Source organism: Nilaparvata lugens, chromosome 2 (assembly GCF_014356525.2).
Source record: "Nilaparvata lugens isolate BPH chromosome 2, ASM1435652v1, whole genome shotgun sequence".
Classification (NCBI taxonomy): Eukaryota; Metazoa; Arthropoda; class Insecta; order Hemiptera; family Delphacidae; genus Nilaparvata; species Nilaparvata lugens.
Genome location: NC_052505.1, coordinates 22,481,386 through 22,500,841, shown reverse-complemented (window position 1 = coordinate 22,500,841; position 19,456 = coordinate 22,481,386). Strand labels below are relative to the sequence as shown.

The 19,456-nt window shown below is 34.6% G+C and overlaps 1 protein-coding gene across 3 annotated transcripts; it reads left to right on the top strand.

The window, feature by feature from the left end:
• The first annotated feature begins 29 nt into the window (after window positions 1-29).
• On the top strand, window positions 30-19,164 carry LOC111046092 (protein broad-minded). Of its 3 annotated transcripts, none has more exons than XM_022331581.2 (9): window positions 30-2,176; window positions 5,798-6,135; window positions 7,811-8,061; window positions 9,859-10,191; window positions 11,193-11,344; window positions 12,342-12,512; window positions 14,332-14,488; window positions 16,112-16,315; window positions 17,849-19,164. In XM_022331581.2, the coding sequence occupies exons 1-9, from the start codon at window positions 234-236 to the stop codon at window positions 17,966-17,968; spliced, it is 3,669 nt and encodes a 1,222-aa protein (XP_022187273.2). In that variant the 5' UTR covers window positions 30-233; the 3' UTR covers window positions 17,969-19,164. The 3 variants fall into 3 exon arrangements, 2 of the variants coding, with proteins under 2 accessions (XP_022187273.2, XP_039276742.1); XM_039420808.1 differs by having other exon boundaries at window positions 63-338; XR_005570434.1 differs by lacking the exons at window positions 7,811-8,061; window positions 16,112-16,315; window positions 17,849-19,164.
• Window positions 19,165-19,456: the final 292 nt, after the last annotated feature.

The following is a 19,456-nucleotide window of genomic DNA, read 5'->3' as shown; positions in this document are numbered from 1 at the left end:
AGTAGCGACCTCTGTAAATTCAAAGACTTGCTTGTTTATTTTAACCTAAAAAGAGAGAACATCGATATTCTGACAGTATTTTCATTATCTTTTATTTTTTATTGTAGTATTGAATTGGTGATTGATAGATTGATACCTCAAACTTCTCTATTTACTTGTTACACGCAGTCCTTGGACTAAATCTTTTCATCTTTCAAGTGATTTTCAGTAGCCTAGCTGATTTATAGCACAAAATGGATAATCAGGTTGATATTGACAATCTATGTGAAGGAATGAAAGAAATGTTTATAAATCATGCACTTGGTCGACAATTTAAAAATACTTTGGACGTTGATGAAGTAAGTAATAATTCAAATTTAGCTATGAAGGTGCAAAGTTTTATTGATTCTTCATTAACAAATAACATAAACAACGAATTGCAAAGTTTAAGAGAAGTCGATCCTAATAATTGGCAAATGTATGCCAGTAGAATAGCCAGATCTATTTTGGAATCTTCTCAAATGTCTTGTACTCAAGAGAATTTAAATAATATGCTTGAGACATGTACCCAAGAATTAATCACTAGATTTTCACATCATTTTGAAAACTTTGATTTTTCAAGTAATGCAAACCAACCAAATTTGCTGCCTATCGATACTGGAAAGGACGCAACAAAATGTTTATCTGAACAAGCTGAATTGAATTCGCTTCTACGACCTCACAATTTTGCTGAATTGGCTCAAAATATGTCGTTAAAGAAACCGCTGTATGTAAGGGTGCAATCACTTAACATGCTACTTTCATCACAGATACCAGATGCAATATCGAGTGCTCACTGGGAAAACATTCAAAAATGTCTGCAGATTGCTCTGTGCGATGAGAGTTTTGAAGTTTTCCAACTTGGCCTGCAAATGCATGCAAAACTTGTACAAAGTAGCATTCCTGAAGCTACTAAGGAGAGTTTTCTAAATATTCTTGAGAGCTTGTGTCAACACCACCACCTTCGAAAGTCAGACTTTCAAGAAATTCTATTCCAAGTCCCATCTCACTTTCGGATGATTAGAATGTGCTCTCTACTACTAATTATCATCAAAGACCTAACTCTTAATTTGCCTCGATTTGGAGAAAAACGACTCATGGATATGATAGAGAACTTTGTGCATTTGCTGACAATTCAGGGGAATAATACCTCAAATGTATCACCGTACAATATACTTGCCTGTTTGGATCCTGATGCAAACTGGATTGACAGCTTTATTCAATCAGCGTCTAGTCGTAGACTACTGTTAGGAAAATTGTCAGAAAACAATTCTTTCATTTCTATTTCAGTACAGGACACAATGGAATGGCTGAAAAATCCTTTCCTTCCAACTGAAGAAAGTGGATTGCTCAATGATTTCTTTCAAGGAAAAATCACAAAAAATGTTGTACGATTTTCTAACTTTCTACACGGATTATCACTGATTTCAAAAATATGCTCGTTTGAAAGTGGTGTTACAATGTTTCCAGTAGTTTTGAACAAGTCCGAAACTGTACGTTTACAAGACATAACTCAGATGATATTACATTTTTTGAATGAGCAACAATCGATCGAAGAAAGAATGGAAGTTGTATTCTCGGACTCGCTAACCAAACTTCTGGCTTCTGCAGCTTTGAGCTTGATGAGGATAAAAGAAAATCAAAATTGTCAACTTTTACAAATTCTTCTCGAACCACTTGCTAGGAACCCCATTTCTCCATTGCATCATACAGTATTGTTACTAGATATGCTGGCCAAACTACCAGAGGGCCCCCAAAATTGTTTCTTCAGGTACAGTGCACACAATCGTAAGAAGATTATTATTGTCCCGCCGCCATCCTCGGAACTTAATCAGAAAAGATCCATCTCGAAAGAAGTGAAAGCAATGCATGAACGACAAAATTCATCCAATTCCTCGTTTTGTCCTACGAAAATATTCATCAACTGCATAATAAAACTACTAAATAATAGAGATCTAAGGAACATGGCGTTGACGGCCAAATTGCTTGATGTTGGAGCGAATATATTTTGCCTTCATGAGGGAATTGCAATACTTGAGTTGAACAGGAATCAGCTGTTGAGTGTGGCCCTGAGTGTCCATGAAGAATTAACTGAATTGAGTCGAACGCAAGGTGGTGACAACATACTTGTAGAACGCAATTGCTATCTCCTCTACAGGTTAGTGTTACTCTATTTGTTATTTTTCAATAAGCATACTTTTAAAAAACTTCTTTAATATTAAAATACTTTTTCAAAACAAATGACACTCACTGTGATCTGCATATACCGCCAATTTATGTGCAGTTTTAGCCAAAGCAAAGATTAGCGATCTTGTATACGGTACTTGCAGGTTTTATTTTCATTTTGAAATTATTATTTTAAATTACAAAAATAATAAATAAGCATGAAATACACGTTGTATCATCTTTTGAGCTTTAACGTCAAATTATGAGAGGAAAAGTAAATTGCAGTATACTCATTATATTACTGAATCTACTACATACGGTCGTCAATATGAAGAAAACAAAATTTTTTGTTTCTCTACGCTTCAAAGGTCTAATCTAGTATGTTTTATAATATATGTTTGCGCAAGTGAGGTGTTCAGTACAATCAAAGGGTAATGTCTTGTAATGCTATTAAGAATGTAGCTCAGTTATATCACAGAGAAAATATAGCATAAGAAGATATCCCATCGTAAAGGGAGTTGATGTTCCAAATTTCATTGTGAACTCAAGCTGATAGCCCACGTAGTTCTTTTTCGTGAAGCTATGTGACGCTGGTAGTTTCTAATACTATGCTGTTCTTACACTCTCACCCGGCCGAAATATTAATAATCGACAGTAATCTGCTAGAGATGATAAAACATCGGTTTGAAATTTGGAACATCCTTTACCATGTGATATGGTATCTTATGCTATCTTTTCTATATGGTTATATAATTGAGGAGTTTGATGGAAAAAGGGCACTAAGAACTTTAGGCCCTTTTTCCGTCATAGTGTTTTTTGAATTCGCCGCCATTTTTCTATATGTCTACAAAATTTCATACCTTATGTTTTTTCTGGACGATGCGACAACAATTTTGTAAGAAGGCAGTGTCAAGCGATTGAGCGTTTTCGCGAAAAATACATGATGAAATTGAGTCAAAAATACGTGAAAATTGGTTACTCAACATTTGGGACTGTTCTTGGTTACAAAAGTTATTCTGATATTGGTGGACCCACTCTATTTCAGTTCCTGAAAACCCATTTTGATAGTGCTATTTTGTTTGAAAAAGTAGGTTAATCAGGTTAAAATGTTTGCTTTTTTCTTTAAAAATATTTTTTATATTAAAAGTTTATTCCATATCAATAAATAAGAATGAAAAATCTTAGTTGTGATCTACTTCATTTGGAGCATTTCCTAGAAAAATCACTTTGATGGAAGAAGGGCCTCTGTTTGTAATGTTTTTTATCCAATATTAAACAATGTAGGAAGTGATTCTCAAGTATGGACAAAGCTAGCCAATGGCCTGAAGGAAGCAGCAAATGAAGCAATTGGTCAGAAAAGATGGAAAAGGAATGAGGGATGGTACGATAATGAGTGCAGGAAAGCAATTAGAGAGAAGAATGAAGCCAGATCTCGAATGATACAACGAGAAACAAGAAGAAATTATGAAGATTACAAGGAAAAACGAAGAATTGCCAATAGAATATGCAGGACAAAGAAAAGAGAAGCTTTGAACAAACAGTTAGAAGAAATTGAAAGCTTATATAAACAGAATGAGACGAAAAAGTTCTATAGAGCGATGGAAAGAATAAATAAAGAATATAGACCAAGAATTATTTCATGCAAAGACAAAAGAGGGAGAGTTTTGAATGGAGAGGATAATATCATGGAGAGATGGGCAGAGCATTTCAGAGAACTGTTAACAGTAACAGATATCAATGAGGAGAATGTACATGAAGGAACAGGGGAGCCACTTAGTATTGAAGCGGAGGTTGTTGCAGGGCCAACATTAGAGGAAACAGAAATGGCTGTAAAGCACCTAAAGAATGGAAAGGCAGGTGGCCAAGATAATATATCAGCAGAAATGATAAAGTATGGTGGTGATGACACAGTCAAGAGAATACATGAGCTGATAAGTATGATATGGAGAGATGAAACTATGCCTCAAGATTGGAACATAGGTATAATATGTCCAATTTATAAAAAAGGCGATAAACTGGACTGTAATAACTATCGTGGAATAACTCTTCTCAGTGTGGCTTATAAAGTCTTTTCAAGTATTCTTAACAATAGAATTAAGGCCTACACAGAACAAGTGCTTGGAGAATATCAATGCGGATTCCGGCCAGAAAGGGCAACAGCAGATCAAATCTTTACAATCCGGCAAATCGCAGAAAAGTTTTATGAGCATGACCTGGATTTACATATTTTATTTATTGACTTCAAGCAAGCCTTCGATAGCATAGTGAGAAGTGAGCTATGGAAAACATTGCAGCAATACGCCTTACCAAAAAAGCTCATTAATCTAGCAAAAATGACAATGAGTAGGACTGCAGCAATGGTAAAAATTGGTAATAGAAGGAGCAGCACTTTTGAATTTAGCACAGGTGTCAAACAAGGCGATGGACTATCTGCAGTCCTATTCAATATTGCATTGCATAGAGCTGTTGAAGGATTAGACAGGGGAAATATTTTCCACCGAATGTATCAGGTATGTGCATATGCGGACGATGTAGCAATAATTGCAAGAAGGAAAGATGTCCTACAGGAAACGTATTTGTTGCTAGAAAGAGAGGCGAATAAGATTGGCTTGATAGTGAATGAAAGAAAAACGAGGTACATGAAAATATCAAGTAGTCAAGCAAGAAGAGTTCCACAAAACCTCCGAATTGGAAATAAAATCTTTCAAGGTGTAAGGAACTTCAGCTACTTGGGGGTTGAACTAAATAACGAGAACAAGATGGGTTACAGCATAAAGCAAAGAGTATTGGCTGGAAATAGAGCATACTTCAGTAACATGAAACTTTTGAAGAACAGGCTCATATGTAGAAACACGAAACTTAAAATATATGAGAGCCTAATTCGACCTGTTGTAACGTACGGCTGTGAATCTTTGACAGCGTTTTTCTCAAAACATGGTTTTTGCACACGGGCCCTTCTTCCATCAAACTCCTCAATTATATTGGCAGCTTGAAGTGAACATGTGGAGCGTTTATGCTTCCAAGTCACTCGAATGTGTGATGGAATATAAATGTAATTATTGTGTATATTATGTACATCGATATAAATACTAGAGCATTACAGTTATTTACTGTTGTTGTCTAAACAAGTTGAAATTTTCAGACAACAGGAATACAATTACCTGATCAAAAGGAACTCTTCTGTAACCTTCAGAAGTCCCCCACAGAGGTTCCCCACATTGGTTTCTGTCTGACAAAATAATATAAAAAAACAAATGTAAAGTAAATTTTGTGTCACACGTGTTTGTAAACCTGTGCGTGACACCTAACAGAATATCCACATCCTCGTTGCCAGTTCACTGCAGAACTTCATAGCATTCAATTTATTTATTCATATATTTCTTTTATCGGCACAGAGATCCCAATGTCATTTGTCATTCCCTATTTATCCTCAAGTTAATATATATATATTATTGGGTACTTCAAGTTCTATCACTAAAAATTTACACTTTCACTTCCTGAGTTTTTATTTCATAAGTTTAAAATTGAGAAAACTGATTTCTTAACGCAAATTCACATTAAAAAAAAACGAGCTATTATGAAATTTTGATAATATCGACATTCGAATTTCCAGTTCTTTGCAGAACTTCATAGTGAAAGTGGGCACGACTCCTCTGGGCTTTTCGCTGCTAATGCGTGCGAGTCCGACATCGTTAGCAGGTTGTCTGCTACACAGACTGGAGCAGCCTGACACACCGTGGCTGCAGCCTGATTGGCGCATCTTCGTCACGTTTGCTGCCGCCACCCGAAATGGCGGCCAAGTGATTGGCCAGCGAGCAGCGGCACTGGCCAAGAGCCAACTGCTTGACTTGTGGGCCGCCCTGGAGCTCGAAACTGACTCGACCATTGATATCGACGAGTGCAGACAACACCTGCTCACTGTCATGGCAACCTGTGGCTCCAGCTTACAAGGTAATATCACAAAAATCACAGATTTAAAATAGCAACTTACAGCTAATGGACTATTTATTGAAGTAGATTCAGGAACAGAAATTGAAGCTTTCGACAAGCGCCTGCCTTTCCAATCCACCATTGTAAATTTTAATGCAGGTAATGAAATAAAATCATAGAGAAAAGATAGCATAAGAAGATATCCCATGGCATAGGTCGTTAATGTTCCAAATTAGAAGCCAATTTTTTGTTAACTGAAGCCGATTACTGTCGACTACTCTCTATTATTACTGTTTTGGTCGGGTGACTGTGTAAGAATAGCACACTATGAGAGACTATCAGCAACACATATCTTCACGAAAAATAACCAGTAGGATTATCGGCTTGAGTTAACATTGAAATTTGGAACATAAACGCCCTATACCATGGAATATCTTCTTATGCTACCTTTTATCTTTTATAGAATCATACTACTACTACCAATATTGACTATAATAAAATACAATGTTAAATTTAATATGAGTTCTTTACTTACTTACTGATTGGGGGACACTTTGTTGTAAAATTGAGTCTGTCAGTTAAGGGATTCAATGAATATTGAATGAAAAAGACTAAGAAATTGTCAAAAACCACAGATTTATTGATACTTAGAAAGACCGACTTAAACAGAGTTTATCAGAGATTGACAATGGTGTAATAACCGAAACCGGTCTTTCTAAGTATCAATAAATCTGTGGTTTTTGACAATTTCTTAGTCTTTTTCATTCAAAATGAATAATTACCACAATATCAACTTCTCAACTACACAAAAAGATTTCATGAATAGTTCATTTTCAATAACTGGTTGTTTTTTCGTACGTTTTAGTGGCATGACTGTTCTATCGTAAAGATTGAGATGAGGTAAAAGAGATGAGCTCTGATGCTGACTAGCTCTGCAAACAGACCGTTATTTTCACCTCCCTGTGGTTTGGAATCCACCTATAATCGTAGTAGACCCATTCATAATATCATCCCTTCCATTACCTACACAAAAACCATCAACTAATATGTGCACAATCTTCAACAAAAAAGTGTATACTGCTAGAATAATGTCTACAAGTCAGTTACTTTACTAGAAGTAGAAATCGATTGTACGGTATTAACATAGCTTAGGATTCACAAGACAGAATGTAAGTTTACAATAATGTGAACACAAGTAGTGTTTACAAGATCACTATTGTGCTGACGAAAAGGAGGGATGGATACAAAGGCTGTTTGATTTTGTATATTTTTGGCAATAAATAAAATTCTAAACGTTGAGGCTCACCAAAATTGATTCACATTTTTTTTTGTGGACAAAATGCAAGCAGCAACATTTAATTCACAATAGATTTTGCAACACATTTGAACGGACATAAGTCAATGAAAGTCGAAAGATGTTGAAAGTAAAGGGAAATCATCAGCTTGAATGGAGAGCACGGTCTTCTGAATACTGTACATGTTCAAGCTAACAAACTTTAAATATGTTGCAAGACAAATTAGAAGAAGAAGATAAATTAGAAATTAGAAGAACTGAAATAACTGTATAATTTACTTACAATATATTTGAATCTTTAAGATTATTTAATACAGCAATATTACTGATCCAATTAATTACTTATTATTAAAATTTAATTTTATATCTGCAGTTGTTGATGATGTATTATTTTTGAACCAGGCGTGACGGCAATCGTGAATATTGCTAATGATGGTGACAATACTGATGATGACAATGCTAGTGATGACACAATAACAGAGCAGCTATTCGAATACAGGCCCGCATCGGCTCTTGAACTTCTTAGCAAGAAATCATTGCTCGAAGTCAGTTCGTGTGACTATCGCGTACAAGAAACCGTTCTGACAGTGCTGAATATATTCACCTCACAGTTGAACTGTGCTCTTTACTTGCAAGCTAAACTGCAGATTCAGGTGATTTGGGGCTGGTAGTTGATATTCAAAAATCAAAACTTGAATTATCAATTTTGCTATAGTTGGTGGAATATTCTTGGTGGCACATCATTCACGGACATTGGAAACTTTTGGATTTTTTTTTTAGTTTTTTATGAACATTAACGGTAAACTTATTAATTATTATTTAACGAAAGTCCTAATTAAATGCTTTAATTCAATCGGTAAACTTATAAGTAATTTTTATTTATAGCCTTTGGTTTATAGGCCCTTATTCTGGATATAGGTATAGCAACTATTTGAATATACAGTAAAGGCATATAGATTATTTGTATAGGTACTCTATGATTGAGCAAAATTAAAAAAATGTTTCTATACTTTTATAATATGTTGAAGGTAAGGTAATTGCGACTTATCTGTATCAAGGGTGGCTTGAAACAAAGTATTTTGTCAACATGATCAATACTGCGTCGAATAGTGACTATCAATGAGTTGAAAAAAATGTGGTTTGGATGTATAATAAGCAAGTTTGATAATAAGCAGGCTCCAAGAAACCTTTTCCAAATGTCCGTGAAGAATCTGTAAATGCAACACAAATGCCACAGCACCGCTTCAACATTTTTAGCACACCTTCACAATGTCACTACTATATCAAATCAAATTGTATATTTTTCTAAAATGTCAACTATAGTTTCACATGTATTTCACCCATTTTCACTTGGAAAAAGCACGTGCAGATTCATGCTCTTATTCTCAAATTCATTGAAGTTCTTTAATAGCGTTTATTTATAATTATTGTGAAATATAACCACAATATTTGTATTACATATGCACAGAGTAGTTTGAATCAATTTATAAATATGAACACCTTGTTGACCAGTTTCACTTTTTCTTCTAGTATGCTTTTTCAAAATGTCATGTATTTTAATCTGAAACTATAGGCTTTCATCATATTCCTTCTATTACCTCACATCAGGAGTTGCTGTAGCCGAGTGGATTTATCGTTGGTTCGATAATCCAAAGGTCCCAGGCTCGATTTGTGTCCGGACCAGGGCATTTTATTCGACCTCTTCCTTGTTTTGTATGGACACATTAAGGCCGTTAACCCTGGCTGCCCAAAAACCGTCACGTTACAGGCCCTGAAACTATTCAGGTGTGGCCTGAGAATTTTTTATTAGACCTGAATTAGTCAAATCCCACTGATTATTTTCAGTCCTCATCATGATATTATCCCAACATTGATTAGATTGGTGCCCGATCTCGAAAACTGATAGTGATGAGAAAACCATAGGAATGTCATCTCTAGTAATTGACACCTCTGGTAACATAGATCTGGATTATGCAATTGAAAAATGAAAAATAATAACCTGAACAATAAGAATATATTATAATAATAAATCACAAACATTAATTTTAGAATTCCTGCATTTATGTACTTTTAAAAGTTCATTATGGATAAGTTTTCAAACAAAATTAGGAGAGAAATATTTACTTAAACCAACAAGTGAGGCCCGGTTGCACAAACGCCTCTCAAATTTTAACCGTGATTAAGTTCCTCGAGAACTATTAAAAAAATCATACTTTTCAGAAAAGCTTTCCCTGATGGCTTATCATTTAATCACGGTTGAAATTTAAGAGGCCTTTCTGCAACCGAGTCTGAGTTATATTTGAAATATGTGTATTGGGTTGGCTTGTTAGTAGTGTTTGTGCTCTTGAACATTCTATTATTCCTTCTTGAAATTATCAAATTCATAATTGAAAATGTATTAGAAATTAATGTCCATCTTACATATTTCCAATTGCAATTTTCAATTTTAGGAACTACTTCTCGCGCAACAAAAGTTGAACCGTGTCGACGAGAGCTCAGACACTGTGATAGTAGACGAATGCAGCCTGCTTAGACACGAGATACTGGAGAGGTCACATGTTGCCGGACGGCCGGGCGTGGATGGCAAACTCTATTTTGCGTTTCCGTCGTTGTCGACTGCATCGGCTGAGCGACGCCAGCGCCCCCGCACTGCCAAACATGGCGGCGGCGGTGAGTTGAGTCGCTTCCTCCAGGAGACCAGGAGTGGACTGCATGACACCGCTTGGCTTAAACAGGCCAGGAAGGCTTACAGGGCGGGCTGTGCGGCTGGTGACGAAATCAAGGTGAACTGATCACGCTATTAATAGTGTAGTCATATTAATGTTTGACGTGGAACAGATTGAAAAACGAGATATTCTAGCGGGAATGGTAGCTGTAAAAAAGCGCTCAGAAACATAGACCAATTGAGTTGCTTCCTATGTTATTTAAATTCTATAATATACAATACTTATTTATTTATTAATTGATACACAGAACACAAATCATTAAAATGATTGGGGAAGGACCAACAGGCACAGTCCAAAACTTTCCTTCCCCAAATTTTGATTTATACACTATAGTCCAGTACTATATACTATTACAATACTATATTTTATTTATTTATCACATTGTGTAGAAATCTTTGACATGAGGAAAGGCACAACAGGCTCATACCCAAAACTGTCCCATTTCCAATTTATACTATACTGTCCAAATCAAAATGTTGGTTATGTCACTTTCACTTTTCAAAATACAATTTACACTCTTCAATACTGGATAAACGAGCAAATTTTGAATGAAATAGATACTATTAGAGCCTAGAATCAAAAAATCTAGAACAGTAAATTAATAATTATTCAAAAAGTCTAAATTTTGAATGAAACTAGAAATTTTCGAGCTAAAAACTTCACACTTAATATTTGAATATTATAGTATTCAAACACTAATCTACTTCTAGTATTTAGGGCAGAAAAACCACTTACTCTCTAGGGCGAAAAAGTTGTGCTTTAATATTCTGTATGTTCCAGGAAGTAACGTGACAACCGGTTGCACAAAAGTCTGTTAACTTTTAATCCTGATTAAATGCCGAGAAAAACCTTCTCTGATTTTCATGCAATTTAATCATGATTAAAATTTAACATGCTTTTGTGCAACCGAGCCTTAGTACTCTAGATAGTAGCACATATATAGTGATCGTAGCACATGTTCACTTAGTCTATGTTAGTAGGTGACACTTTTGAATCTCAACTTTCCTGCTGTCCTTATTTTGTCGTATCATAATAGAAATTTCTTTTATTGAATTTAGTGTGGCCTGTTTGTGGATTTGGTGTCTCTCGTACCAAAAGCTGTGGTAGGTGATAGGCCTACTATTGACAGCCTCAAATGGCCAACTATAGATCAGGTTGAAACAGTCAATCTCCTGCCAGAGGAAGAAATTGGTGTCCAGATGGCTGTCAGGTAATCTATGCTTTCTGTTCATTATTTTCATGAATACTTGAAAAGTGGAGGAAGGATTTTTATTTTTTATTATTGTGCCAAAATTTAACTAAAAATACATATGTAAATATAATAAATCTTGAAGTTTTGGCTCAGCCAGCAAAGTCAGACTTGTGTGCCAGCTGTAAGGATGGTTTCATTATTCATCAAATTTGTCGTCTTGTCATTTCTTTCAAGTTCTCTTCAATTAAAAAAAATGCATAAAATACTAATTCATAAAGATTACACAATTTATAAATCTTAATATTTTCTTGTAATAATTTATTACAGCATTATTCATTATTTGCTGTAATATATAATTACAGCATCACATTGTAATTATTTTTTACATATAACCTGGACACCATAACTCATTTTTTAATAACCTATTTTGCAACAACCAATTTTTTACATATAACCTAGACCAGGACCTCCCAAATACCTATATTTAGGAGGTCCTGCCTAGACACAATAACTAATTTTTCAAGATGCTAACGGAATTTTATACAACTACTGTACTAAGTTGAAAACCAGTGCTCTGATTATGATTGCCTATTCTTTGCAATTATATATTTATTTCTCCAATAACAAACTCTCATCATATATTTGGTTTTTGGAAGAATCAAAACGGTTTTAGACTTATACTTTGAGAGAATATAATCACTCCTTCAACCTTGGCTTTTCCTGTTAAAAATTGTATATTTGTTTTACATGTATTCCATTGTTTTGAAACTACAAAAGGATGTGATATAAAAACTACTGTCGTAAAATAAAACAATCTCTAAGAATGAAACGTATAAGTTTTCTCTTCTACTGTTTAAACCAATAGTTTTAAGAGGATTCAGTTGTATTCGCTAAATCTTTCTGTCTGAGAACTTTTAGTTATTATGAAACAGAAACTTTGATAAATTATTTCATGACATGTTATTGTCATTATGAAGTTGCGGTTAATCAAATGCTGCTTGCTTATCACTTCCAGGTATGGATTACACCATAGAGCTTTGCAACCGTCTCAACATAATGCCGAAAATCTTATGTTGATGCTTCGTATGGTTAAACTTATGTTTGGTAGAGATGAACAAGAAACTTTCACTGGGTTCGATTGGTTTCTATCAACCATTTTTCTCATCAGTGGTGGAAATGTTGAAAGGTATTCCACTCGTTCAGCTTATGCTTTCGATTTTCTAAGAATTTAATTCGTTTTTTTAAATTTGGGGTCATCGTAAATTGAACAGTAAAGTAGGCTCGTAGTGAGAGGTTTTGTAAGCAGCATCACATGAGACAAAGATGATTAAGACTGTGCAAAGGCTGAAATTAAACTTTCTACTCGTGATATTTTTCAAAGTTTTTCGATTTTTATATCATCAAGCTATCAAAATGAAAAGTTTTCTCAGGAAAACATTTTTTCCGATCATTACTTTTTGAGATATGAGCGCCTAAAGTTTTAATTTTTGGGACAGAACATTTTAAATTCGGTAAGAGATAAATCCATGAGATTTAGAGGATAGATTCTTCATGGTATTGTTGATCTAATAAAACAAAAAATTTCTGAAAATATAAAATTTTAAGAAAGTTATTCAATTTACTAAAAATAACTTTTAGTTGAGTTATTTTTGGTTATTTTGGTAAATTGAATAACTTTTTCAAAAATTGATATTTTCAGAAAATTTTTGTTGTACTAGATCAACAATACCATGATATCATCGAAATCTCATGGATTTATCTCTTATCGAATTTGAAATGTTCTGTCCCAAAAATTAAAACTTTAGGCGCTCATATCTCAAAAAGTAATGATCGGAAAAAAAATTTTCCTGAGAAAACTTTTTCATTTTGATAGCTTGATGATATACAAATCGAAAAACTTCGAAAACTATCACGAGTAGAAAGTTTATTTTTAGCCTTTGCACAGCCTTAATTTGGTTTCATCTTAATTAATACAGGATTATATTGCATTATTTTTCATGGTTTCTTATTCATATCAACCTTAATAATTAGACGAGACTCATTTATTTTCGCTACATATAATATAAAGAAACGTTCACTGAAGAAACGTTCTAATAACAATAAAGAATTCCGGCCAAATTAGCCGAGACGACTAAGGTGTTGCACCCTTCAGTCTGCTAGTCCACCTGGTCGTATTTTTGAATATTATCTATTTAGAGATTCTCACCAGTTACTATACTTCGGTTATTTCTATTATTATCTAGCTGGCCCGGCGAACTTCGTACCTCCAGATAGTTTAATGCATCTCATGACAAACTTTAGCTGGATGCTCACCTGAGGAGGCGCGATGCGGCATTTTATTTATATACATAATTTTTCAACTGCAAAATAAATAATTCACTAAAAATCAATTAATTTTGAACCCCGAAGACATCACAATTATTCGAAACAAAGCAATGTCTCTAGAGCATGTTGGTCTTCAACTTGAGGCCGAACTTCTGAAGGGTTACATACAGAACAGTCATTTTGTTTTTAGTCAGGCGTTTAGAATAAAATACTTGGGCGGTTATAGAGCAGCTCAACTATCCACTGACGGCTGTTTGTATGACGCAATGATTATAACAGCTGATTTTTATTTCTGTGTGTTGGCAGCTCACAATATTCTTCTCCCATAAGGATTACATGTAAACTTTGAAGGGCCGTAGGAAAGAGTCCTGAAGTCGGATTATAAATTTGATAGGCCATAAACCTGGTCCCAAACATAACGAACACAACTAAAAAAAATAATCAAATTCGGTGCACACATGAAAAAGTTATTGAATGTCAAAATTTGAGGCTCGGTTTTTATTTATATAGGTTGAAAGATTGATTGATTATTATTCGGTTATTAGATATTAAGCGAAAGTTTCCAGAAGTGTTCATAGCATTAGAAGCATTTTGATTTGATTATTAGATATAGACTTGTTGACGATTCCATGAGGCTATTTATTAAACACTGTATTTCAATTATTCTGATTCCTTCACAGATGCCAAAATATTTTGTCCGTTCTGGTGACGCTGTCATGCATAATATTTATCTGGCCAAGCTATGCACAATTCCAAGGTCACAGCACAGATGCGTTCGGTCATCTCCTGGAATCGATGGTTGCTCATGAAGTGCCATTTGCTTTCAATGCACTTCGAGTGAGTATTACCTTTTAAACTAAAATCTAGAAAGTCACTTAATGGCTTACATTTTATACTTTCTTATGACTTTCAAATATTTTGAGAATCAAATCTTGAAACAAAACAATTTTTCAGAATTAAGTCTTTGGTAAGAATTCGAAAAGAAAGATTGAGAATCTAAAGGTAAACTAAGACAAGGTGAAACTAATGTAATATTCATGGTGGTGGGTCTAATAATTATTGAGCTATACTGCTTGAGACTGAAAACGTGAACTTTCACGTTTTAATAGAGGAAGACTGAAGTAACTCCATTTCCGCTCGCATCAACAATCAAGAGCACACATTGAAGGACTGAGATATATTTGTTCGTGAATAGAAATTACATCGCTTGCAATTATGATGTATGCTGGCAAACTTCATTGCTGTGTTGATTTGAACAAAACTCCAAAATAGAACGTATTGTCTTTAATGAGGACTTTTGTAAAATGCAATTTGCATCATTCCTTTAAATCATCCCTCAAAGAGGGATACGCCATTATTTATATTCTCATTCGAACTAACTTAATTTATTTTGTTTCTATTTGTAATAGATTAACCATATAAAAATACATTATCAGTGAAGAATGCGGTGTTTATTTTAACTATTAGTTGAAAATGTATGTTTATTACAAAATGAAGAAGAGGTTATTTTGATTTGATTTCAAGTGAACATTGGCATAGCCACCTCTGATACAAGGCCTCGGCCTACGATATTGCAACGTCGCAGTGTAGGCCTAGAATCTAATACATGATTGGTAAAAAAAATCAGCTGGTATTTTTTTAAATTTTTTCACCAATCATGTATTAGATTCTAGGCCTACACTGCGACGTTGCAATATCGTAGGCCGCGGCCTTGTATTAGAGGTGGCTATGACATTGGTGGTGATGGGATATCGATCTAGTAAATATATTCAGTTTCAATAAGTTGACGTATTTACAGAGAATGACACGATTCTAGGCGTTTAAGTTTTTTGTCATAGTCATTCAATTTCAACTGTTTTACATCCATGAAATCAAGCCGGTAAACAGCTGATTGTAGAACAAAAAACATATGATTCTCATTACAGCATACTATACTGTAATAAAATCATATGTTTTCTTTACAGTCGAGTATGTTTCCTAGTTCCTGAATAAGGAACGGCAAAACTGGTACAAAAAAGCGCCTTTTAGCGGTCCAGGTGGAAGTTTTGTCAACTAAAATCAAGAAATTCCTGATTCGAAACTTGTAAACTAGGTTATGTTAATAGAATGCATGTAGTAATGTCAGCACTAGCAGGTAATGTTTTCTGTTTCTCAATTATTCTTTTCTAGATTATTATGACAAAAAATAGTGTAAGTTACTTGGATGTGCATGTCTTTTGCAGTGCTCGAATGAAATTCTAGTCGAGGCGTTATCATTCTCGCCTGCAAAAGGTCTCTTCCCGTCCTTGTGACTTGAGATACTATTTATGTATTTATCTATTTATTCATCCATTCATTTTTTACATTGTACAATTTCAACTTTTGAACTGGCCCAACGTTTCCTATTCCAATTTATATAATATTCAAATTATTTTAGTTTATCAGTCAATAAGATTGGTGAACTGGTTTGCTTGTTGTCAGATGGCTGGTATATCGTGGTGGCAGCTGTGTGACGGATGGCTGAGCGAGTGTCTGTGGCGACTGCTGAGCTGGCGTGACCTGTGCAGTTGGCTCACCTTCCTGCTGCTCCACTCATCAGCTGATTACCCGCTCTACCTGCTCGCTGCCATTCCCTTGCACTCGCACTCACATCTGCTGCACTGCTCTCTCTCTTCCATCGTCACGGTAACTACCGTCCTCTTACTTTTTGTCACAATTGTCATATTATTGTTGTGTATACAAAGAGTCCCACGAAAGGCGTAACAGCCGAAGACCATAGATTCTACATGAAATTTGCAACAAAAAATTACCAGTAATATTTTAAAAATCAGTAAAAATCCTATAATATTAAACGAACAATTTCTATTTATATGTTTGTATTTCACCGGATCTCGAAAACGGCTCTAACGATTCTTATGAAATTTGGAACATAGTAGGATAATAATATAAAAATTCGATTGCACTAGGTCTTATCCCTGGGAAAACTCACTGAAGGACATTAAAATTATAATTATTATCCTTCTTTGGAAAAACACCTGATAATAATTATTTCGTCGTCTGTTGATGATGGAAGTGAGTGAGCGAGTTCATGTGTGTGGGACTGTGTCAAAATTATGACTCAGCTGTTGAACTTTTGTAATCATTCAATCAGATACTTAGTGCCGGTTGCAAAAAAGCCGGGTTATTTTTAATCCTGATTAATTCCAGTAGAACCATCTTTTTGAAATGGTCTTCTCTGATTTGGTTCACGTGGAATTAATAAGGATTAAAATTTAACCGGCTTTTGTGCAACCGGGCCTTTGTGAGGGAAATTTTTGCACTCCTCTGGGAATTAATCTCAATTCACTGTGATTAGATAGAACATTCCTGTATGAACTATGAATATTATTATAATTTCTTCTTTTGTAATAATTTTTTATGCTTTTGTACTCCAGAGTGAAGCTCGGTCCCCGATATTTTAGATCCTAAGCTGGGTTTTCGTTTGTGCGTAAATGCCGTCGTCGTCGTGGGTGAGGATTGATGGGGGAGGTTGAGTTTATACTTTTAAATGGCAATATGTTTATATTATTAGAAATGTTTGATTCTTGAATAATACACACATATTGTGAAAAGTTATTTGATCAGCTGCTTTAGCACACTTGAAATTTGACCAATATGAATGTCAACAATGCTTGTTGTCGACTGCGGAAGTTTACGCACAAACGAAAATGCAACTTTAGTTCTCGAGATATATCGATATTTTTGAAAAACGTCAATAATTAGAAGACTATCAGTCAAAATCTAATTGAAAGGATATGGTCGAAAAGAGGAAGAAGAGTTTCTCAATAGGATGAATATAATTTGTTCCTTTGTTTGGTGAGTCTAAACTTTTCATGTGCGTTTGAACTATTTGAAATGCTTTGAACTCGACGAATGTAAGTTTTTCAACTTCGAGCTTTTTTCGGGTTGTAATTAATGTAGGTGACCATAGTCTATTCATAGACCATTCGTTTCATACTGCCTTCTAGACATTGTTATGCAAAATATTTACTAATGGTTAAGAAATGGAAAGCATATTGAAATCTATCATCTCTTTTCTTTATACAATCTTTCCCTTATTGTAGTATATTTAGTCACCTTACCTTAGTCATACTCAACTATTGTATACAGTTTATCTACCATATTTTTATTTGTATATCATCGTCAAAAATCTATTTCTGTGATTAATGTTTGTTTCAGAATCCACCTGACCGACTAAATATGAATGATTTACTGCCTCATATCGACAAACTATGGAAGAGATATCATTCTGGCCTTCTTCCTCTACTGATATCTTCATCCAGTAGCTCTGCACATTGAAACCACGAATTAATGGTTATCTGAACAGTGAATGACCATATTTTCAAAACTTCGTGTGAAATGGGGTTAGCTGATTAACACTCTCATCACAAGGTAGTTGAACCAGTTACCAGTAATTAATATTCTTCTAATGCTGTGATTCTTCTTCACTCTATGCTAGTAAAAGAGGACAATAATTCTTGGACGGTTCATTTTTTCAATATTTTTAATCACGACCCGAAACCTTTCCGCGTGATTACTGCTTTACTGCAAGTCGGAACATTTTTATTTTTCATATGATTTTGTTACAGCTCACTTCTTAGCCTTATATCAAGGGAATAGAATCAAAATATACATTAATATCAATATTAACATTCAGTATAGGCTAGTCGGTTTTCAACTTAGGACAACATTCTCAAAATTTGCTGAGTGTGAAGCTGGCACCACCCACTAGTGCACATTTTTTGAAATGGTACTAATAAATGTGCTCGTCTTCTTCACCTTGAAATTGACTAAGTTTGTGGGTGGTGCCAGCTTCACACTCAGCAAATTTTTCAAAAGTTGAAAACCGACTATACTGGATGTTAATATTGATATTAATGTAATATATTTTGCGAAGTGAACAACTACAAGACTTAGCCTATTTCGGACTATGTGTAACCTTATCTAAATCTGGGAGAGGAATAGCACAAGGTTACCCTATTTTTTCTCTCCCTATCATTTTGATGATGTACTTATTGTATGAATCAATAAAGCATCACCCACTCAAGCAAATCAATCAAAACGGCACAAACCATTCTCAATATTCCAGGAATATTTCTCTTCTTCAACTCAATGTCTGCTGTCACATATTAATATCTAGCTGATTACGCATTGTTAGTTCTTCTCAATTACTCGACAAGAGCACTTTGCTCCCGAACTCTTGTTATTCGGTTATCGTAGTTGTGGTGTGAAAGTAAAGTTTCAGTTTTAAAAACTTTGTTGAGTCGCCCAATCACTGAACTGTTGATGATAGGGAAATTATCAATTGTTGATAAAACTCATTTGAATCCATTGAAATGTGATATATGTAATGTTCGTGAATGTAAGAACAGTAGTTGATACGTCAGAGCTGGTCTGTCATTTTGAGTTTGTTTAACTGTAATATACTATTCTCACTTCAAAGTTTCTCTCTGAAGTATTCTACTCTAGAAAAATTAAAATTATTTTAAATTGAACAGTAAACCTCTTTTCATCCCGTATTCTGTTCTATTTCTTTGACTTCCGGCCTAGTTTGATAAAAATGATAGTGTTCCACTATAATAACACAAAAGCTTACTGATGATCGTTATGAAGCAACTTTCAATCAATATGGCCAATACTTTAGTCAACCGCACGAAAATAGTCCGATACAAATTGGAAGAAATGAGTGCAACGTTGCCAAATAAGAGTTGATCAACTGTCCAGAAGAGTTGTACAGAACTGATTATAAATGAGAATTTATTAATATCCTATTATATTAAGCGAGCA